Below are 24,619 nucleotides of genomic sequence, written 5' to 3' on the forward strand. Positions count from 1 at the left end.
TCTTGGGTCCACTAATTTTTAACATCTTTATCAACGAAATTACAAATCTTTTTAAATATTCTACCTGTTACCTATTTGCTGACGATCTTAAAATAATGCGTGTTATAAATGATGTGAATGATGCTGAACTATTACAGAGAGATATTGATAAATTGGTTGATTGGTGCCAAATTAATAAAATGTATTTGAATATTTCGAAATGTCTACATATAAAATTTACATTAAAACGCAATATAATACCAACACAATATCATATTTCAGGGGAATGCTTGAGTGAAGTTTCTCAGACTCGTGATTTAGGGGTGGAGCTGGATACCAAGCTGAATTTCACTAAGCACATTGACAAAATTATAGATGCCGCGAACAAATCACTGGGTTTTCTACTTAGGAATGGTAAGGAGTTTAAGAAGGTTTCCACTACGCTAATGCTTTACAACAGTTATGTTAGAAGCAAACTTGATTACTGCAGCACTGTGTGGTGTCCTACATACAAAACCCATATTAACAGGATTAAGAGAATTCTAAAAAAGTTACTTCGCCACATGTCATACTGTTTTAGGCCGCCTAATTATGTTGAATCTTATGTTGATAGGGCTAAATATTTTAAAATGCAAACATTGAGTGATCGCCGCGATATGTTAAGCTTATGTTTTTTACATCAAGTTATGAGCGGTACTGTCGACTCCCAATTCATCCTCAATAAATTCTCTTTGAAGGTGCCATCTAGGTTACCTCGTCGCCCCGTTGCTCTTTTCAGCACCCGCTTTAGCAGAACCAATCTAGGCAAGCACTCACCTACTCCTCGTCTAACTAACCTTTATAATAATCTAGTTAGAAAAGTTGAAAACCTTGACATATTTGGCGATTCCCTTCCAATATTTAAGAACAAAATTATAAAAATTTGTTGTTGAACCTCACCCTCAGCCTTGGTCTGAGTACTCGGGTATTACTGCCCTTGTTGTCTTTCTTTTGTTTTTAATTTTTTATTATTATTAATAGTATTGTTAAATCTCTATTAATATATTAATGTAATGCATGTTGTGATTGCCTATAATTAGAGTGGCAGTTATCAATTGCTCTATACATGTCAATGTTATTTTATGTCTTACTGTAAACCCTGTCGGTAATCTTTAAATAAATAAATAAATAATGTGTGTATATGTACTTCAATTTTTTGTTTCTAAAATCAAAATGATTATAGTCTGGCTCATATGTAGCAAAGACAGCACTATTCGTCTGCTAAGTAACTACTTATTTTTCATACCACCATTGAGCAAGTTTCTACGTGCATGAAAGACAGGATTAAAAATCAAAATATTTGGACTACTCTATTAATTTCTCAGCATGTTCCATCATTTTTAGTTAGAATTGTATTACTTTAGCAACAGAGAATATTGGCTACGAAAATAGATAAATTTGTATATACACATATCTGTTGTAGATTATTTATTATGTAAAATCGCAAAATCCTGTCCGTAAAATGGAATAACTTAAAATGTTTGTTACTGTAGCAACATTTATCTATTTGAAAGGAAATTAATTAAACTGCATTACTTTATTAATTTGCATTTGCTTTATTTGTTTTTTCAGTGGCAGCTTTGAAGCGTGGCAGATAAATTAAGATAAAGATCTATCTTTTATTTGTTATTAACATTTAAAATTTTAATATTAAATCTCTGAATTTCACATTTCGAATAGCCAACCTCAGATCATATTATTATATGAATTGAAAAAAAATATCTGCTAGTAAGGGCAAAAAATAGCAAAGTCTCAGCAGACACAGAACTCATACTTTAAGAATGTTCAAGATTGAATACGAGAAAATTTTTGGGAATCGTTTTAGTAATCGGTTATAGTCAACGTTGTATTAAAATGACTATCGAGACTTTTAACGATTTTTTTTTGTATGTTTTTAAAACCGGTATTGAATCGAAAGGTGGAACGAAACGCTAAAGTGAATGTACTATTCAAATGACAAATTAATAAGTTTTTTTTCTTATATTGGTACAACATTTTATTGATTGTTTTCTTTCATAGGATTTTCGGCCAGACGGCGACTGAAATTACAAGTTACTGTGATATATTTATTTTCAATAATTAATTATTCTTATCAGACAATTAAATGAGCACGTATATCAAGTTATGTCTATAAGTAATGGAAGGTTCAGAAGTGGGTGGCGACCAGCAATTTTGTTTGAGATGGAACAATTTTCAAGCAAATATAACATCTCAATTCGAGGCACTGCGCGATGATGAGGACTTCGTGGATGTCACTCTGGCATGCGAGGGACACAGGCTCGAGGCCCACAAAGTGGTACTTTCGGCTTGTAGTCCATATTTCAAGGAGCTATTTAAAGTAAGTCGATCTTTCACTCCCCACACTTTGATGTGTCACCATTACAATGACTCTAGTGAAAGTTGTTATGTATAAAACACTTGATCTACTTACAAATGCCATGTCTCGCGTTCCGGTTAAGTACTCGTGATTTCATTTATTTGTACCTACTTTAAAATTCTGTTTCGTGATTTCTAATTAGTAACTCATTACCATTGGGTTTTATAGATTACATGTGTGTCTGGAAAGCAGATAACGAATTTCTTATGCATTTGGATCACCATTAAATGCATGCTAATGACTGTTGGCTTCTTTGATGTGAAAATATTTTGTAATGTTAGCATTTGGGGCACAGTGAAAAAAATGTGATTGCTAAGAAAGAGCCTTGCATTAAAAAACAAGGTTTTGAATAAATATTTAATAAGTGCATCACTTATTTGCATTTTTGAATAAATTAAAACTGTCAAAAATGGTCTTATGCAAGTCAAATTAGCATTAGTAAAGTGTTGACAATCTAATTTTACTGCCACAAAAAGTGTACTATACTTTACCTGATATTATATATGATTGATAATAAAAATTCAATAAAAATAGTGAAATATTTTAAAAGAAAAGACAATTTGTTCAATATTCATAATGCATTTCAAATGATCTTTTAGCTTAGATTATATACAAAGTATGAATATAACAAGGAGTATAAAGTTTTCTTAGTAGTTGTAAGTTCCCATAGTTTTACATCCAATAGAAATCATAATTGCATAAAAATTTTATTCTTCAAATAAGAATCCATCATAGTTTTGTGCCTCAAATCTTGTGGATTATGATAACATGCAAATTCCTTGTACCGCCTTTAATTAAAAGGGAATTAGAGTGACCATACTTTTTGTTAATATGCTTTTAGATGAAGAATTTCAAATAAATACTCTTTGGGCAGATAATGTTGTATTTATTGTAGTCACTTACTTCTTTATTTTGTTTAATTACAAATGAATTCACCAATAATTAATATGAATCAAAATTTGGCTGAAGGAGTTTGGTTCAGTACGATTAGTGGCTGACTCATAGACAAAATTTTATAAATGAGCCAACCTGTCGGTCATGTAAGGGTGACCGACATCTTGATTGCATTGCAATAATAATTGTCTCAGAACTAATAACTGCTTTGATAACTTTAAATTAACACATGACTGCATGAAGAACTAGGCAGGATGAAACTACTATGAGTAATTGAGGCCTTTAAAATCAAAGGCAGCTAAATCCAAGTCTGTCAAATATTCAGGTAAACTACAAAAATCGGCCCTAAACACGTCATTACGGATCCTCCCGATCCATCGAAGTACTGCTCTTGCTAGGGCCAGTGTTAGCAACACTCCTGGTTTGAAAAGCTGAAACTTTGTTCGGATAGCTACGATATTATTTATTTTAAAGTAGATTTATAAAGAATGAGAATATTGCTAATAATCAGAATTTTAAATGATCAAACTTGGTTTATTAGTACTTAGTACTGAGTAAAAATAAAATTTTTGAACTGAATTTGTTAGAGATTTAGCTGCATTTGTTATAACATGAAAACACTAAAGCGTGTTCAACTAACTAAATTAGATAGCGCCATTGTTAATCCATTTTACGACATTATGGCGTTTAGCTGCCTTTGATTTTATAGGCCGCAATTGGCAAATAATAATTATTATTACTTATTGGGGAAATAAATTAGTTATAAACTAGTGCACAGCACTGAGACAATTATTACTGCAATGCAATCAAGATTTCACCCTTATATGACCGGCAGGTTGGCTCATTTATAAAATTTTGTCTATGAGTCAGCCACTAATCATACTGAACCAAACTCCTTCAGCGAAATTTTGATTCATCTAGGTAGTAGTACTAGGTAAGTAATTATTTACAAAAAAGGTACTCACTCTCATGGCTTAGATCCTAGTGTAGTCAAACCACTCATTGAAGAAAAGCAGACATCATACCCATGATATAACTATATTTGGCTTCATTAACATATAGAACAATATTATTTAATAATAATATGCATAGTGTCACCTAAAATAAATTTATTCTTAACTCTGAATTAAGGCTTTGTTAAAGAGCTTTGTAAAGGCTTAGTTCATTATGATATTAATGAATTTATATTATGTCAATTACCTAATATAAACATCATTGCACATTTAACAGTTCCAAGTTGATATTGACAATGAGAGTGATAGACGAAAACATGTATAGATCTTGACAGAAAAAAAATTATTTCACAAATCCAATCTAGGTGGGATCCAAAAATCCAGACCTCATTGTGCAGTACTTAGTATTACTCACTGCTAAGGTGCAGTAATTAGTGTCACTAATGAGATGCTCAAAAAGTAATCACAGTATTTTTCAAATGGACATATTCTTATAATGTTTGTTTTTTTTTTTTGCTTAGATGGGTGGACGAGCTCACAGCCCTCCTGGTGTTAAGTGGTTACTAGAGGCCATAGACATCCACAACGTAAATGCGCCACCCACATTGAGATATAAGTTCTAAGGTCTCAAGTATAGTTACAACAGCTGCCCCACCCTTCAAACCGAAACGCATTACTGCTTCACGGCAGAAATAGGCAGGGTGGTGGTACCCACACGCGCGCACTAACAAGAGGTCTTACTACCAATAAATTATTAAATTATTGATATTGGATAATTTTAATGGATTTCTGTTAAATTATTATTTGGATTTAAAAAACCTAGGAATAATATCCCCATTTAATTAAACATGATAGATTTAAATTCATATAAACCAAATTGATAATATTATTAATGTGGAACAATGATGATTGTATCTGTTAATGTATTCCATAAATTTATCAATCGCCCTAAGATAGTGGGAATGTTACTTTGGTCTTATTAACATTGTGAAGTTTAGTTGATAAAACATTGTGTTCAACACTGATATAGCTCAATAATATATGTATAACTCAACTAATATCTAGGTTTTTAACAAATCTGTAAATGTATAATATTAAATTAATGAAAATGAGTTTTTTGAGCCAGACGCTTGTCTACAATTTAGCAATATCATGAATTATTTAAATAGCCAAGATTTTATGGTTTTTATAGCCTTGTGTTATAGATCTATTTACATAAATATTCAAATTAAGTCTTTGAATTATACACAGTATAGTGAGATTCAGATTGTACAAAATGCAAAGAAAAAAAAATCCAAATATGTTTCCTAAACACAAACATGAGCGAAAACATACTAAGAAGTTTATTATGTTACAGAATAACCCATGCCCTCATCCGATAATATTTATGCGGGATTGCGAAGTGTCGCACATTCGGGCGCTCTTACAGTTTATGTACGTCGGTCAGGTGAACATAGCGCAGGCGCAACTTAGCGCCTTTCTCCGTACTGCTGACGCATTACAAATACGTGGACTCACAGACTGCTCTCAACACAACGATAAAGTATGTTTCATTCGCTACCAGATGGTATATTTTTGAAACGCAATTATGAAATAAAATATATAATTTCCAGAAAGTGAATCGAAAATCACCTCCTTCTCAATTACGTAATTTGCTCAGCGCGAAGCCGTCGCATTCTACCTCTTCTTCAAAAGCTGCAAGCCAAAATGTCGAAACAGCTTCAAACGACGACCAAGATGTTGCCGCTCATCAATCTTCTAGGAATTCTCCCGATGTTGCCAGAAATAATCTCAATGATGATACTTCGTTTCAAACTTCTAGTCATGTTTGGCCTAAGAATGATGACTATAGGGAAATTTGTAATCACCCTCCTTTAAGAGTCAAAACTGATCTCGAAGCTCCAGAAGTGAAAAACGAGGAGAGTGAAATCCTCATGGACCCCGGTGATCCAGATAAAAACGAAAAAAGTCAAGAATTCGCAGCATCCGATCTCCTAGAACCAAAAATGGAAGTCATGGAACAAGAGGCTAGTGACGATGAACGTTCCAATTTTCCACACATGTACTACACTGAAAACAATGCACTTGCAAATCCATTCGCCGCCTTACAAGGTAATTTTTATTAATTATTTTTCAAAAGTTTTTATTGTCTCGTGACTATTGAGTGATTGGTTTTATTTATTCGCACAGGAAACATGGATCTCATGGCCGGCATCAATCCAGAACTTCGGGACGAAAACAATGAAGGTAAATATTTAATTGTACATAAAGTCATTTCATTTTCACACGCACACGTCGACTCGGACAGCCGCGCCCCCGGCGTACCTCCGTTTAGCACGTACAAGTTGACGAGCGGTAGTAGAGAGCGCGCGCGGTCGTTACTGCGACGGTGGCTAGGCGCGCGGGTGTCGTGGCGACTTCTCCGCCGCATCGTACCGTCGTCCGCCCGCGCCGACTCCGACACCGGAAGACTGACGGCCACGTACTTCAAATGCTAATAGGGTCAACTAATTAAACGAAAGAAAATTTGTTCCTCTTGCGTCACCTGCGCAAAATCAAATAGTCATGTTTAGTGTGTTTGAATGTATAGTGTTTATATGCAAGCACCTATTAAAACTCCAACAAAGAAAAACACGTGAAAAGAGAGGGTGCGCGATGGGATTATCTGAACTTCTCCCTCCCAGGACCGCCCGCCCCTTCATGAATGCGCTCACGTCGTGTACATACAAATATTACATTCTGAATAGAATTAGGATGTTCCAGGCCATTTCGGTTATAAAATCCCTATTAACAAGGGGAGTCTATACACATGTTGCATTCAATACTTACCTAGGAAAGATGTCCTTTAGATATCTTAATACTGGAGTATAAATTGGGGGGAACCTATTAGCATTTGAAGCGGCGCGTCAGTTGGGCGGGGAGGACGGCGGAGGGCGCAATGTGCGGCGCAGTGCGAACGTGGTGTTGTTGGCAGCGGGCGGCACGGGCGCGCCGGGGGGTGCGGGCGGCGGGGTGCAGTGCGCTGTGTGCGGGCGCCGGTACAGCAACGCGTCCAACCTGCGGCAACACGTGCGGCTCATCCACGAGGCGCAGCCAGTCGTGTGCGGCACGTGCGGGCGCAGCTTCAAGACGCCGCTGTACCTCCGCCGGCACACGCTGGCGCAGCACCCACCCGCGCGACTGCACGCGAAGCCGCCGCCGCCGCCGCTGCCCGCGCTGCGGCCCGCGCACCACTTCCAATAGTCCTCCCTCTCGCGCGCTCTCTGGACGCTGCCCGCGAACAAACGTCGTGTCTTGCACCCGTTGTTGACTCATCTGTTTGGATTCATTGTTGGATGCCATTATATTTTTAAAATTAACAAATGAGGTGCTTCGAAGATATAGTTTTGAATCGACCGACGAAACGTTTTTTCGCGTGGCATAATCATAAGATGTGGCTTATGAGTCGTAACGAAGACTGTCAAGTAGATATATCTAGTCTGTGATCGGAGTGTCGCCGGGGGCCCATCTACCGTCACACCTCTCCGCTTATTGTGTGCCTTTCTAAGATATACCGAGTACTAGATGTGTGCTTATTTAACGAGCTCCACGAAGTCCGATTTTTTAGGTTACATTCCCATTGCACTCGATATGAATTCGTTTGAATAAGTAAAGAGTGTGTAAGCGTTTTGTGAGTGTTTTCTTGACTTTACGACCGCACATGATTCACTCTGGTTCGCGGGACATGTCACAAACAGGGAAAAACTACGAACAACGAAACTCCTGTCTCGGCGTTGGTGCTTAGCTCTACGAGAATAAATATTATGAGTAATCGCAGGGACAAGGCTACCGATACACTGATTGGAGCTCGTTAAGTGCAGCGCCCTAGCATCTTCCTTTGTGACAATAGACTGATCGTTGTTAAAGCATTAGTTGCAACCGGTGCTGATTTTACATACATATATAGGTTATATTAATATACTGGCTACATAATTTATATACACATACACATACATACATTATACACGTTATCCAAGCTCGATCGATATTTTTTATTTGCATCAATGATATAAATGAAAGTGTATTTTCCTAATAGAGTATGTTTTTTTACTAACGATGCGAAATGAAATGTCGATCGAGTCCGTTTTGTTTGTCGATGCCGCGAGTGTACGCAGCGATCATATAGCGATGCAGTGCCGCGGCTCATTACAATAGTGATATTTTTATACACAATAATTTTTAACTTTACACAATATTCCATTGTTGAGTGAAGACACGGCTCCCGGTTATAGTTTGTACAAAAGATTCAAATGTAACGAAATATTATTATTATTACTTCAAATTCGCTATATACAAACACACATATAAGGTATTTGTTGATAACGTTGAAAGCAATAGTTAGATGTTAGAGTCTTCATATTATACTGAACAGATTGTTTACGTTTTTTTAATATTTTTGACTATTTATTCAATTATGGCCAAATTCTCCTTAGCAACATTCGCCTGCAAAGATTAGGAATGGTTGGTTGTAGTTTCAAAAGGTAATAAAGAGGGTTAGTGGTGGTAACGAAAAATAATGAAGCTCTGAAGAAATAATATTTTCAAGTGACATTCAAAATTTTGTGAAAAATCAAGAATTGGCCTATGTTATTCAGAAGGCTACAAACAAGTGGGTTTATCCATGGTATTACATACAAGTGGGTATTTATGGTATTTAATTCAATAAGAAGTGAAATACCATACAAGTTCATAGTTGATTTATTGTATGATTCAAATGCCAAGCAACGTTATTGATCCTTTTACTCTTGAGTAGTTTTGTATCCTGCCATGATATAATTGTATAAACCCAGTGTATATGTCGGTGTAAGAAACCGTGTTTTATAATTGGTTATGCTATACTATTTTGTACGCTTTTACGATTACCTTTTTTATTAGTTATTAAAAAAAAACGATTGCCATGAACGAAGCGGTTCTAGTCATTTTATAACAAAAGCATTTAATATGGACACTGACAGAAGTTTGATTAGGGTTGTGAATTACGAAAATAATTTTATTATTAATTATTATGTGAACGAAAACAAAAATAATTGTATAGTGTCGGAAATTGTATGATCTCAAGTTGTTTAATATACCTACTTCATGATCTCTAAAATTTCTCTTGCATTTATTTAAAATAATAAAAATGTTTAATCTATAATAATGTAATACGAAGAAAATTGCAATAATAATCGATTACTCTTAAAATTAATAATCGCTTTTAAAAATTAGTAATGATAGTTTTTGTCTATATATAAATATATATATAAAAGCACGTTTTCCTTGCAATAACTATGCCAATTACTAAGTTTAGGGCAGTTACATATTTATTATTGACGAATTAAATAAATAAATGTATAGGTAAACTGAATTTCTTCTCAATGCTGAATCTGTTATAATCTAGACCAAAATAATTTCATGGTTTCTAATTTAAATTAATAGTTTTAATAATTTTTCATTGACAAACTTTTTCATTTGCGTTACAGGTTGTATGTAATATTTTACATTTAAATGAGTAATAGAATAAGACATGGTAACTTTTTATATATTTCAATCAAGTTTTCTTTACTCGATTAGTTCGATACGGTGGCTTCCACGTATTTAATTTTTGATATGTATCATCGATGATAGTAATTAATACATATGTTGAATTTTGCTTTTTACGAATATTGTACACAAAAGAGAACTTTTTTTATTTATAAATAGTGAAAAAATAAATTACTGCAAGTAAAATAATATTTTATTGTCATTTAAACTGAAAGGTAATTTTTTTTAATAAATATATTGATTTTTTTTTACGGAAACACATGGTTTTTCGTTACGAAAATGATAAAAAATAAATAAATATAAAACGTATTTTAACTATTATTATTAAACCGGGGCCGAGGGCAAAAAAGCATTTTGGGAAACAAACTTGGCTTTGCCGCACTTTATAGAGGTTTTGAGTACAAACCAATGAACGCTCAACACAAATATACGAATTTTTTTATTGGCAATTAGACAATCGGATTCATGTACATGCTTACAAATCCGAATTTATTTATTTTTAAAACCGAATTGGAAATATAAGCGAACAGCTCTACGACACTACGAGTTACTTAAAGATTAGTAACCGTAATAAATTCATCGAAATTAGACGAGTACTAAAGTACCAGGCGTGATGTATTTATGCATTTGTAGTTTTTGCTTTAAACAAATCACGATGAGGAATTATTACGTGAAATTAAGTAATTTGTTAGAAAAATTACTACCGCCACGGTTGACGGAAAAGTAGGTGTTGTAACTCGGAATATTGGGTTGCGTATCATCTGATAATCAATTATTATGATTGAGAATAGCTGAACAGAGTGCTTATTAAGATTCTCTAACCTAAACTCCCTTTGGCAGAGGTTCCGATGTCCGTTTATACTTCAAACACAAATTCAAAAGGAGGTACACACACTATATCATCTATATCTACACTTTACAATACATCATCTACAAAGATTACGTTGATGGGCTATCATTATGGAATATTACAAATGTATGCTATAATGGTGTGAATAAATGTTTTTCGATAAAATAGCTTATAAAATGATATAGATTTTAAAATTTGATAATAGATGATGCGTAATGAAAAACTGAATAAATTGTAAGTGGTTTTGTTTGCGAATGTTGGTGTGGCATTGGGGAGATGGGACGGGAGACGAAACCGGCCGGTACCTGACGCGGTCTGGTTGGAACAACATCGGCGTGCCCTACCCTTCGTGCTGAAGCGAGAAAACGAAAGAGGTGGTACCGCCGCACCTAGACTTGTAAGTACATCTATTTTAGCCCAAAATTGTTCCTAGTTGTCAAACACTGGACTTGTGTTTGATTTCCTCTAATTTGCTTGGCGAAATTTCAAATATCCGATGCTCGTCCGAACTCAAACGAGCTCGTCCACCCATCTAAGCAATAGAAAAAATAAAAAACTGCTGCTGTTACAATTTTCTCACGACTCGCCCGTTCTAGTAGTATTCTTACTTAAATTACTAATAATCCTTTCGTTTCTATCCTGATTGGTCCCTTGATGGGACTGGTAGTCCCAGGCTTACCTTAAATTTTAAGAACTTGGCAAACGCTTATCCAACATTTAGACCCTTGGTATCTGTTGTGTCATAAATTGTTAAACTATTGATTTACCACATGAATTCATACGCTGATCCGCTTACTAGATTATTAAGAGGTAAGGGTAAGAATTTATTGACTCTCGAATCTTGATTTAAGCTCTATTGCGAGCGTAAAAATATTAAATCAATAAATTAATAGAAAGACACGTATTCATTACACTTACTTACAACAGAATGTGTTTGTAAGTTCTATTCCGAATTAGTTTGTGACCAAAGGTAAAAATCGATACTTTTTAACAGAGTTATAATAACAGAATTTAGGTATCATTGAAATGTATAGTTTGTGTAAAGTTTAAAATTTATTAATAATAGGGAAATTGGATGATTGCATCCTATTTCATTACCAGTAACAAATGACTAAAACAATTCGGTAAAATGACCGCGTTTCGAGTGTGAATGTTGAACTTAAATAATTCATGTTTTCGTATTTGAAAACAACTATTCTTTTCTAACATACATAAAATATTGCTGGGATGATGCACTTGTATAGCAATATTTTTGACTAATTTCCTAAACATTAATTTTATAATATAACAAATCAAAATAACTAACTAAAAATAACTTTTCTAACTATAGTTTCATTTTATTCACCTTAAAATACATTTAGGTATGTGATCAACAAGCAGTAGTTCTTGTAAGCCTATACTTAAAAGTCAAGGTGATTTAATTTTGACTTTATCTACAATCAGATATGGTGTTACAAGCTATGGGTAGTTGCTAAGTAGTCGAAAGAGATTTTATATCGTGACTGTTATTTTTATCTATGTTATGTTTATCGCTTGCTTGGGTTATCTGAGTATAGAACGTTACAGGACAAAAAAAAAAGTTCGCAATAAACGTCATTCATGATTAGGTGACCCGTGATAGAGATATGGAAGGGAGTGCGCAACCACGCCCACATATACCGAGGAGATAATCAGATAATGTTTCTTATTCGTATGGTTTCTTAATAATTAAAAACGCTAAAATCACAGGTATGCGAAACGTTATTATTGTATAACTGTAAATTGGGGTGAAATGAGCACTAAAATCCGCAATGACCCGTAATACTTGGTGCGATGCCAACGTAAATGTGTGTGTCATATATAGATGTTTACCGACTCAACCTAGAATAAATCCCTTTATAAATTCGCTTGTATTCGTTTATTATGTTTATCATAAGAACTGTTTGGAATTTGTAGATAAAACTAGGCGAAGGCGTCGAGATCCGCGAGGAACTTCTCCGTGGTGTGAAATGGGGAGATTATAGGAAGGTGACTCGAGGGTTAGCTGCCGCATTGTTTTCGCCAATAGAGCTCGCCACTTGCTCGGTGACGGGTCAACGTTGGTCGAGAGCTGGGCAGGTACCGACCACTTTCACATGTACCTCTAAGCTTTCATTGTAGCATTCACTTGATTTATAAAGATATACATTTTTCATTAAATGTAACAGGATTAACTCCGGAAAATAAACCTTGAAGTCTTATCAAATCACATGTTTGTTGACCTTTGAGAACTTATCCTAAAATGAATCGCAAGCCTTACCCACAGATTAAAATTCGATAAGGTAGCGAATGTAAAATTCTGATATATCGATGTTATATTTAATTTATTAAAGGGCTTTTTGTTTATTTATTGCATAAAGCGATCTCCGGAGATCAACGTCAATGCCGACACTCACTGTGAGGCATGAGGTTGAAGTCTTGAATGTATTATATAAAAGCTGTCCCGTTTTTCGAAACGGAGCGCATGACTACTTCGCGGCAGACATAAGCATAGCGGTGGGAGCTGACTACCGAGCCGATGATCCTAGGTTCGATTCTCACCTCGGCAAAACATTTGGGTGATGAACACTTTCGTTTGCTTTTTGTGAGGGTGTTTAATATTTATGTATTTCAATGTGTATAAGTATGTACATACGAGTATATCAGTCTTTGATTCCCATAGTACAGATAATCCTAGTTTTGGACCAGATTTTTTTTCTTTTCCTACCTATGCTGATAGCCTTGAGAGGCTATATCAGCTTCGCCCTAACGTGTAGGTGAGCTCACGGGGCTCAAACCGGAGTGTTGCTAACACTGGCCCTAGCAAGAGCAGTGCTTCGCAGAATCTACCACTGGATCGGAAACTCGATCCACTGAGAAGATCTGGCGAGAAACTCAGTGGGCTTTGTCTGTAGGTTAATTCGCTCGCCGAGCCCTTCGTCGCAAGCGACGGGTTCGATGAGGACAGTGACCGGTTCTTGTGGTACCTAAAAGCACCGTTAATGGTTCGGGAGGATCCGTAATGACGCGTAGGGACCATATGACTGCGTGTGACTTGTCCTCAATTATAATTATTGTTATGACTTAGAGTACGCTGTGCTATCAGTAAATGATACCCAGCTGTGATTGGGATGCCATTATGCAGATATAATACTTAGAGAACGTTGCCGCCAATTCTCCGGTAAATAGCTATCCGTTATGACATATTTTTACGGATAAGGTTACATAATATACGAATTTCAGAACAAGATTATTATAATTCGTTAGCATTGAATTGATTTTAAGGTACAAGCTGAAAGTCGTTTGTGAGTATTTCTTCATATGGTTGGGTGCGGCGTTATTCCAGGAGTCCCGTCCGACGAAGCCGCCCCTGGATCGCCGCCGCGTGCACGCTCTGATCTCGTATGTGAGCCGCCAGTTCCCCGAAGTGGAAGTCAGCAGGATCAAACAGGTCCTCGCTTACAAGTGCAAGGAGAACTGCGCTGCCCTACGCATGAGGACGGCAAGGTGAAATTTTCCTTAAGATAGAAATATTTCAATTTATATTACTGTACTAGCTGACCCGGCAGACTTCGTACTGTCTCAATCGATAAACAAAAGACCTAAATTTTTTTATAAAATAAACTTCAACAAAAGGAATCCGTCCGACGGGGGACACATCAAAGGAAAAACAAAATTGTTATTTTTATTTAATTCCGAGTATTTTCATATTTATCTACCTTTTAAACGTTCTCTGGACTTTCGCAAATAATTCAAGACCAAAATTAGCCAAATCGGTAAAGCCGTTCTCGAGTTTTAGCGAGACTTAACCAACAGCAATTCATTTTTAATTAGATAGTATATTGATAGGTTGACAAAAAAAATATACGGTCCGAATTGAGAACCTTGAAATCCGTTGAAGTCATAAATTATTTTTACCCCAAATTAATTTTATTTCCTTTTTATCGCGGAATGTCATTGACTCAAAATAATATATCTAATATCTATGTCCGATTCGACCTCGGTTTTAAACCAATGATTAGTCTGAGGTCAACCCTATATGAGGCAACCCTAGTTGGCTTTTTTTCGGTATGGCAATATTAGGTTTATTTAGAAAAGTTTTCTCAGTCGTCGGTATGAACAAAAATATTTTATTAGGATAAAAACATAAATTACCAGTAAATAAAAAAAACTATGACATTATTGCGATATTGCATTGATTACCTTTAAAAAAAATTAAAAAAAAAATTATTTGAGGCATTGTTATCGACAGCTACAGTAACAATCATAAATTAAATGAAAAATAATAATTATAAAATACTTAAATAGCAAATCTAACTAATACTTAATTTGAACTCTTGTGTCCAAATTTTCAAGTTAATTGAGTGTCTTGAAGTCTGCGATAATGAAATTAAAAATCAAAATCAAAAAATTTTTGTTCAACATAAATGAAAGTACATACTTGTTGAACGTCAAAAGAACTACCGCCAATGACATTCATAAATTCCGTTACATACAAAAAAACATACATACAGATATACTTAACTAACGAATACGTGTTAAAATAGTGTTTTTTCTTATTAACTGTGGTATACACTTTATTTATTTATTATTACTATTACTAACTATTATCATATTAATAATTTACTATACTTTAACTTAATTACCTTCGATCAATAATAGTACTAGATTAAGGATCAGGAACAAAAATAAGACGCTCCAGTGGCCACGTTTGCAGACACGAAAACATCTTCATTTCTTAGAAAAAAGTTTAATAATGTTAACGACTTCAGTTTATTATAAACCTTAATACTTAAACATAAAGTTTAATTACCATTGCAAAATATATGTAATGAGGTCCTTTCGTCAGAAAAAGAATATTATGGAATAAATTTAAAATGTCACTTGAACATAAAAAGTCATCAGTACAAAAATATTTATTCTAAAATGATACTTAAAGCCTAATTTATAAGGTTAAAAATATTTGTTTAAAATTTCGTGCTTATTGTATTGTGGAACTAGATGTAGTTCTTGGTATTACATTTCAATGCTCAGAACACAGTAAGTATTGAAAGACATAGAGTTGCAGAATATACATATTTGTTTTAGGTTTGTTTTGTATGGTCGCAACTATTTTTGACCGATTCAAAAAAGTAGTAGATAATATTTTACATTGCCGCTATTACAACAAATAGGTGATAAAAAATAAAATTGTATAAAGTAAAAAAAAAAATTAAAGGAAACACGAAACATGTTTTCCACGTATTCTTTATACAGAAGTAATTAAAACAATAATGTAGGTTTAATTACCTTTAAACAGATTCAGTTTGTTATAAAGCTGTCTTTTAGAAGTCATTTTTATATGAGCGGTTTCTTTTTTACAAATATAATGTAATCTTATATCAATGATTTTTTCTATAATCAGTTTAATTTAGGCTTATTTTATGGCTGTGTTCGTTTCCCCCAGAAAACAAATCCTTTTCAGCATATACGCTTAAAATATTTACACATACATATAAAGTTTTTTTAATACTTTTTTGCATTGATTTGCCACCACCATTAAACAATTCTAGAATTTTTATAAGGGTTCTATATTTCTTCTCCTCTTTCTTTCGCGACAATATATATCCATTGTGCACAGCGACAAGGGGCTACTAGGAAATCTACAAACAAAAATAACATTATAAAATAACAAAACTACTCTATGCATTCCCTGTCCAAGAATAGATGATGTTTGTTACAATAGTTGGTGCCTTGTTGCAAACATTGGCCAAACAATTACAATATTCGTAAATTGTGTTTTATTTACAATATAATTGTGTTTATTATTTTATGAAAAACACTTAATAATATAAATTTACCAAAAAAAGATATTCCTTCCAAAACCTTGGTGTTACGGTGGTTTTTTACTCAGTTTTTGAACGCGCATTGCAGCGTTTTGACGTCTTAGTGTTGGCTATGATTGGACCATACTAATTTGAAATAAGACCACAAATTTATTTGTGGTCTTATTTTTCGGGCCGTTTTTGAAGCGCTAATCGCGAATCTAGTAGTATTATTGATCGAAGTTAATTACATTACTATACATTAAAGCATCGTAAGAGACATCATATTAACACATTTACATACATACTTAATTTTATTTGAGCGAAATATACAATTTCAGTCTTTTACCTTTTTACTTTAGCTGTCGATATTGTCATTCAATTATTATTAAAAATAATTAAATTGATATTTTGTGTCGCTCGTAGATAATGACTAATTAATATAGTGGCGTGGTTAGCGTTATAAAAACACAAGATAATTCCGAGATTGGTACCTCTCAGGATATTATGGGTTTTTTTTTGTTGAAATCCAAACGTACTAACATTAACAATTTAAAAAAGTTGTTTTGTTTATCTGTTACCGCGTGATAGAAAATTGATAGATTACGCAAATTCGTTAATTATCAACTAAAATAATTTAATTAAGACTTTTAGAGTATTCTGATTGTAATGATTAAACAAAAAATAATTGGAATGATTATTTTAGTCTAAAACGGCGAAACAATTTGCTGACATTTTGTCTGTATACTACTTTGGTTTTATAAGTTAGTTGGTTACTTTAGTGTACTTCTTCTTCTTCTTAACATTTTCCCGGTCTAGTTGCCAGGGTCCGCTTTCCTCATTTTGCCCGGTCTTCGGCGTCCTTCTGGGCGAGGTTATCCTCTTCCATATCTGCCAGTATACTAATAGTTTTTTTTTATATGGAGGATAATCAGTAATCGCTCCTGGTGGTCCGGAGACTTTCCAGTTTCACCAGCACAAGTGGGCGAGTATAGGCTAAGCCAGGAGTGACCTTTGCGTGACTGGTGGTGTGACCTTTGGACCTATTTTTTTAGCGATGCTGGGCTACACTCTACAATGATTCAGACTTCGAACTCATGCTCCAAGTTAGGTGTGTCGAATTTTACTTGTGATGCTAGGTTTGGGCTTCGGTAACCACCTGAAGATCTCAAGCATCTTTTTGTAATAATTAAAGATAAGACTAAATTAAATACAAAATTTGAGCTCGTTGCTTAAGATGCATACCGCACCAACACTAGATAAGCTGTGAGCTCATTTCATGAATTATTGAACTAATTTAAGTTAGGTAGGTGTATTGAAGTAGACAGAATTGGAATCGCTAGAATTTTTAAGAGATTTAATTTACTCGAACCGTCTAGATTCTAGACTCTAGTCATCATTCATTCAATTCATTCATCAAATTCATTAATTCATTTATTCATTTATTTATACCTGTTGATTATCTGTAAAATATGCGCCCTCGGTGATTTTCAAATTTGGTATTGCGCCCTTAAGGACAAACAGGTTGCCGATCTCTATTCTAGAGGATAGCGGTATCTATTACAAGAACGTCAAGGAAAGTAGTCGAGTTTTGAATTAATTTTAATAGGTAATGTAAGCATTTCATCGCGGAACTCGAGACAGTAATACAATTTGAAGTAGGCTTTCGAACTGTTTCAGTGATTCGACCAACTACCTGCTGAGCGCGGCCGCCCGCCCTCCGCCCTGCGAGGACGCGCCGCCCGCCGCCCACACTTCATATTCCAACTTGTAAGTAATACTGTCATCAATATCTATCTGTGTAACATGTTTGACTTGCAGAAAACAAAAACTTTAAATGATGGACGTAGAGATGTGAAACTCGGATCATATTATTATGTTCATTAAGCCTTGGACTGGCTTTGTAGGTTACCGGTGCCTTGTGTGGCGCACTGAAGTAATAATGTTGATTTCTGTTAAGTCTGTGGTCGAAATTGGTTTATAATTAATTGAAATTATAAATTTGTACACTATTATGATTCTATTGTCCAAGACTATTACTTATATAATCACAGATTTCGCCAAGAGTACACTTTGGACAATTTATTTATTTATTTTTATTGCTTAGATGGGTGGACGAGCTCACAGCCCACCTGATGTTAAGTGGTTACTGGAGCCCATAGACATCCACGACGTAAATGCGCCACCCACCATGAGATATAAGTTCTAAGGTTTCAGGTATAGTTACAACGGCTGTCCCACCCTTCAAACCGAAACGCATTACTGCTTCACGGCAGAAATAGGTAGGGTGGTGGTACCCACCCGCGCGGACTCACAAGAGGTACTACCAGCAGTAATTACGCAAATTATAATTTTGCGGGTTTCATTTTTATTACACGATGTTATTCCTTCACCGTGGAAGTCAATCGTGAACATTTGTTGAGTACGTATTTCCTTAGAAAAATTGGTACCCGCTTGAGATTCGAACACCGGTGCATCGATCAACACGAACGCATCGGACGTCTTATCCGTTAGGCCACGACGACAAATATTAATAAAGACAAACAATATTTAATCTATTCTCAATCCGAACACAGACTATAAGCAATAAGAAAAGTTTGACAATAAACAAATAGTATGCATGCGAGTGTGTGTGCCAAATAGATGCTAGTTTGTGTAATGTTTATTTTATCGATTTAATGTATTTTTTATACATGTTATAGAAAAATATTAACATTCTGCATTCCTTTCCTATAATCTCTCTAAGTGTGGGAAATTCCATAATCCTCCGTTCGCGCAATTTTCGTATAAAGGGATACAAAGTTTTTGTTTCACGTATTAATATAATTACAGATAAGCGCCTGAATTGCATAACTTTGCCGTTTGTTTTTAATGTATTATTTTAGTATCTTAGAAATAGATTCAGTCTCAGTATTATCGGATTCGTCTTTCCCATAGTCTGCTAGATATTCCCGCGCCTTAGTAACAGAAATCAACATATTTACTTCAGTGCGCCGCGTAGGGCACGGGTGGGTGGACCTACATTGCAGTCAACAGTTGGAGTGATCAGGACTTTTTTTGAATTTGAACTCTAAGAACATGTTTTGTTATCTTGATATTTCGAATTTTTGTATTGCTGTAGATGAGCTGACGAGTTTAGAGCCAGTCTAATGTTAGTAGTTCCCGCTGAACCAAGATTCAACTTACAATTGTAATATTGATAGCCCTAAACTTCAAACTAGAATCCACGTGTGCTTAGTGGCAGACATCAGGAAGGTCATGCCGCTATGAAATTTCAAAATAAAATATTTAGGTACAAATAAATATATTAGACAGATTATATTGTAATATTTGAATTTTATTACTCTCATCTCTATGTATATGAGTGGTGTTGTTTGTGTGCAGCGAGACATCAAAGGGCGCCGGCGGGAGCGGTGCGGGGGGCGAGGACGGGTCGGGCGCGGGGGCCGGGGGGGAGGCGCAGTGATGGCGCGGGCTCCGCACGCACGCACCTCCACTTCTTGATGCTGTTATTTTTACCAAAAAAAAGAGAAACCCTAGAGGCCCGCGCGGCTCGACGCGGATTCACTCAGAGATTTATATACGGCGGCGACCTCGCGTCCGTGGTAAATGTTCATATTTATTTAGGTGATATTTTTCTATTGGCTACTGATAAGATTTTTATCTCGTTATGTGTCCGCCGGCGACGCCGGGGACGCGTCCTGGACCGAGGGAGGGGGAGGGGTGGGGAGAGGAGCGCCCGAAGCTCTAGCAATAATATATCAGGTTCCTAAGACGTGTTTTGTAGTTAGGTTCTATTGCACGAATTCTCGCAAACACTGCCGCTTCGTTTCTGAATACAATTGGAGATGGACTTCGGCGTCCCGTCTTATCCGCGTTTACGTTTGGTCGAGAGTCGAGCTGTTTACTTCGTTCGTGTTAAATTTATGTAATGAGGCATTCGAATGCTGTACGAGGGACCGTTGCAATCGCAAACTGAATATATCAGAAATGGCATAATTTTAGAGCTAAACAATGTAGACGTATTTAGTCATTTCGTTTTATAGGTGTAATGATAAAGAATTTATTTTGGAGCGTCAGGTTGGGATAATGTAAAGTCTTTGGAAAGCTGTGATCGTGATGGATATAAAACAGTCATATTTTTTAAATATAAATATAAGAGTTATTACGTAATTATACAGACGGTATGATATTGGAGAGGCGAGGCGAGCGCGCGCTCCGGCGAACGCATCTGAGCGAAAATATATTTATCATATCAGAGAAAAAAGCAATAACTATTATTTGATAAAAATAAATGTTTTTTTTTTAAGTAATATTTTATTAAATCGAGTTGCTATAAACGTAGTTAGTAAATTGAAACGATGAACAAGTGAAGTCCGCGACCATGTATAAAAGTTCTTTTGAACAAACCTCGTAACGTAATGCCACGCTGAATGAAGTCATATCAATATACAATATAATGATAGTCGTTTTTAACTGTTTTGTACCTCTTGTACGGATATCATCCATGCATGTAATGTCAGATCATAGGAACGTACTTATTTTTTTTACCAAACATTTACACAATGCAACTTCCATCCGAGTATTTATTACGAAACGAACTGAACATATATACTCATTAAAATTAATATTACTAAAAAGTTTGTTTGTTCGTATTTAGACGATGCTCGTTATTCTGATATATTACATCGAAATTACACACGTTAGCTAATAATGTCACGCGTACCTTTATAGGGTACCGGTAATTATTTACACGAATAGTTGTCGTGACTGTGATCTGACGTTTACTTAATCTGCCGCACGTCCGTAGCGTTGAACTGTACCAGACCGGTGTACCTATGGATTAATTACAGTTACCAGAATTAGGATATGTATGTAGTCACGCATTGCTGCCTAGTGGAGACATGCAAGCAATATTTACGATGCCAATCGAAAGTCTTAATGCTCAATTTTGCCAAATTTATTACTTGCCGTTAATGCGTCTTGTCTATTGTTTTTTTTTTTTTAAAGTCAAAAGCAGACATTCCCGGAATTAAAATCGTCTTCGTTTACTAAAAAAAAAGGTAATGGGGAATCGAAAGTTTGCTCAATGTTTGATTTATTTTTCCTTATTAGCTCATAAAACATTCGCATTGAACGTGAAACGTTTCGGCCCAAAATGTAAATTGTTAGGAAATAAAAAAAAAAAAACGAAAATTTTATTGTAAGATTAGGAATGTTAAATTGAGAGTTAAAAATTAATTCGCAAGTATAACTTTGTGACGAATGCTCGAGATGCAATATGTTAATTTAGTGCCAAATGATAAGTTAACTCGTAGCAATATAATGTATCCTAATGCTCTTATGTAATTTCTCACGTAGTGTTAACGACCTATGAGGTTTCGATGGTTTCTTTTACAAGACTATATAATATATTTATACAGGGAAAGTGTTAGATATGTACTGTTGTTTGGGATAAGAGTGTTGTTGAGGTATAATACTCATTGTGGCAGAGTGTAAAAATAGTCGTCTCTGTGAGGTACCGCTGTATATGCGAGCCCCGCCGCGCCGTCGCCAACGCATCGACGTATCGAGAGCACTTACCTCGCTGACGTACGTACGGACGTATTTTTACACTCTGTTCTTTAAAGCACTGAATGAGCAATGGAACAAGAGAATTTATTTACTCAAATAAGTTTTTTTTTATTATTTACGATAATTTTACCACTAAATTTTTTTTAATATACATTATTTTGCATTTTATTATTATTATTACGGCAGCTGTCCATGTTGCAGTGAACGATGGAATCGTTCGCTGTTTTTGTTTTTAGGGTTTCATAAATAAAATTAGAAACGATACATCGAACATGACACATTGGGCACAAAATAATATTAAAAAATTTTTGCTTGAATTTCTATTTTGCTTGCTATTTTGTATTTAATCGAAATGTAATTAACATCGTCCTGATTCTATTGTCGGCTGAAACAAGCTATTGTGAAACCCTAAACTAGGTACATCAAAGAGATACGGGCAGCCAATGCGCTTAAGGGCCGACGAACCTTAGTTGATCTGGTTAAACTAAACTCTACATGCAACATTGTGACCAAGAAAATTGGTACTTGCATCGTCTGATCCTGCCCGCGTCTGTTTGAATCAACCTTTTTTATTATTTTCAACTAGGGGAAATTTTATCTATAATTTAAAAAGAACAACATCGATGCCACTGTGCTCTGGGAGGAGACAGCGTTGTGCCAAAATTACGTGCTAGTCTTTAAAAAAAAAACAAAATGTTGTTATCATTTTCAGATTTTATTTAGTCCAGAATGTGTTTGTTCCTATGCTGAAAATATTATGTGACAAACCAACACTCTTTGATTGGTGTGAGGCACAATGTAGCGTATTTAGTATCTGGTTAGACCAATTTTATTAGTCTTTCATATCGATATTAGACATATCCATTAGGTTTAACTGCACTAAAGTGTCGTAAATTTATAATGTTCTTTTTTATTAATTTTTTTTTTATTGTTTTTGATTGGTTTTAAATTCGCTATATTGTGTCAGTTGATCATATTGGTCGGCAAATATAAGGCAATTTAATTTTCTTCAAAATTTTGTAAGAAATAGAGGCTGATAATTCATTAAAATTGTGAATAAAAATATATGTTATATAATATATTATGCACATATCGTATATCATATTATATATTAATAAACACGATAATATATGACAAAAAGGTCGAAATTCATCTTAACTGTAGTAGATATTAATGAAATACGTAATTAAAAATAAAAGTCCTATAACTGTCGATCAATACGGTAATCGCGTACGGTGGAGTACGTCAGGTCGTAGTACATGTTCTCGGGAGCTCAAAGATTCATAAAAAAAAAACTTATATCATTAGTAACGGTCCTTATTTTTTATTAAACATTAAATGACTTGTTGTTGGTTTGTTGTTATATTCGTGACAATATTATATTACATAATAGTAATGATATATGTATATGTATATTATATTTATAAAAGTGCACATAATAATTTTTAGCTTTGAGCTTGTGCAATATAACTGAAGATTGTTTATAAATAAAACTGTTACAATTATTTCTAAATTGTTATATACATATTTTTATAAACATAAAAGACAAAGGCAACATAAATTTATATTTTTGTTGTGCATTTATTATCAGATTTTATCAGATACTAAACCACAAACTCATTGTGGACTAGAATTTCCGTATCTGTGAGAAACTGTTAATTAAAAACAGTAGTTTTTTATATATTGCTAATATTGTGAGTCAATTCTAGTAATATTAATGTTCCCTTTATTTAGATTTAATATTAATTTTATTAAACAAGTTATGTTAAGATTGCTCAATCGAGATGCAATGCTAACTGCAATCTAGACACAATAATTTTTATTTATCTGATATTACAGTTTTTTTTCATTGTGAGTTATGGCAGCGCATGTTAGTCTTATGTATTATTTTTAAGAGAGGCCAAATGTTGACTTGCTTATGTGAGACTGTTTTGCCAAGAATCAGAAAGTATATTATTACCTACATTGTTTTAAAGTAAATGCTTTTATATAAAATTGATTGTTTTTAACTTGTATTTACCTTTATTCAATTTACAGTATAATAATAAAGACTACAAATATAAGATCAACGAGAAAACAAAAATATTATCACTTAAAAGTTTTAAAAGCGTGAAGACGGATTCAGTTTAAATTAAATACTTCATAGTTATGATTTTATAAATCCTTTGGCAAAGATGCAAGGTGTCAAGCTTTGTAATTTTTAATTACATTGTTTTGTAAATTTGGTATTCTAGTTTAAATGCATAACACTGCACATGGTGGATAGGAAAATACCAAAATGGCTAGAAATGGTTTCAGGCGTGCTTCAAAAAAGTCCAATTATTTTACTGGGAGCGCTTGTTTTATTTCACCTCATCCAACACTTATGGTGTTGTTCACTTTATTTAAATTTCATTCTGATCCATTTTACTTTTCATACAACAGGATCGTCCCGGATTCTCTCAGTGGTTCGCGTTTCCGATCTGGTGGTAGATTCTGCGAAGCACTGCTCTTGCTAGGGATAGTGTTAGCAACATCTCTAGGTTAGAGCCGCGAGAGCTCACCTACTCGCTCGGTTACGCTGGCATAGCCTCTCAAGGCTACGAGCTTA

General features: G+C 34.7%; 1 protein-coding gene across 3 annotated transcripts; it reads left to right on the forward strand.

Annotated features, from left to right (window-relative positions):
• Nucleotides 1-1,982: 1,982 nt before the first annotated feature.
• On the forward strand, nt 1,983-24,024 carry LOC114251024 (uncharacterized). Of its 3 annotated transcripts, none has more exons than XM_089730201.1 (9): nt 1,983-2,356; nt 5,600-5,785; nt 5,856-6,354; nt 6,433-6,489; nt 10,894-11,051; nt 12,590-12,751; nt 13,998-14,158; nt 18,136-18,225; nt 19,840-24,024. In XM_089730201.1, the coding sequence occupies exons 1-9, from the start codon at nt 2,156-2,158 to the stop codon at nt 19,919-19,921; spliced, it is 1,596 nt and encodes a 531-aa protein (XP_089586327.1). In that variant the 5' UTR covers nt 1,983-2,155; the 3' UTR covers nt 19,922-24,024. The 3 variants fall into 3 exon arrangements, with proteins under 3 accessions (XP_089586327.1, XP_089586326.1, XP_089586328.1); XM_089730200.1 differs by having other exon boundaries at nt 1,984-2,356; nt 18,118-18,225; XM_089730202.1 differs by having other exon boundaries at nt 1,984-2,356; nt 6,433-6,488; nt 10,914-11,051; nt 18,118-18,225.
• The last annotated feature ends 595 nt before the right edge of the window (nt 24,025-24,619 follow it).

This window comes from Bombyx mandarina, chromosome 10, assembly GCF_030267445.1.
Source record: "Bombyx mandarina strain Sakado chromosome 10, ASM3026744v2".
NCBI lineage: Eukaryota > Metazoa > Arthropoda > Insecta > Lepidoptera > Bombycidae > Bombyx > Bombyx mandarina.

What these genes read in the sequence shown, in the direction of transcription:
- LOC114251024 (XM_089730200.1), top strand. Translation starts at nt 2,156, where the DNA reads ATGGAAGGTTCAGAAGTGGGTGGCGACCAGCAATTTTGTTTGAGATGG. An exon ending in TCCATTCGCCGCCTTACAAG is followed by an intron (nt 6,355 to 6,432) that starts GTAATTTTTATT and finishes TTATTCGCACAG; the next exon opens with GAAACATGGATCTCATGGCC. An exon ending in CACACTTCATATTCCAACTT is followed by an intron (nt 18,226 to 19,839) that starts GTAAGTAATACT and finishes GTTTGTGTGCAG; the next exon opens with CGAGACATCAAAGGGCGCCG.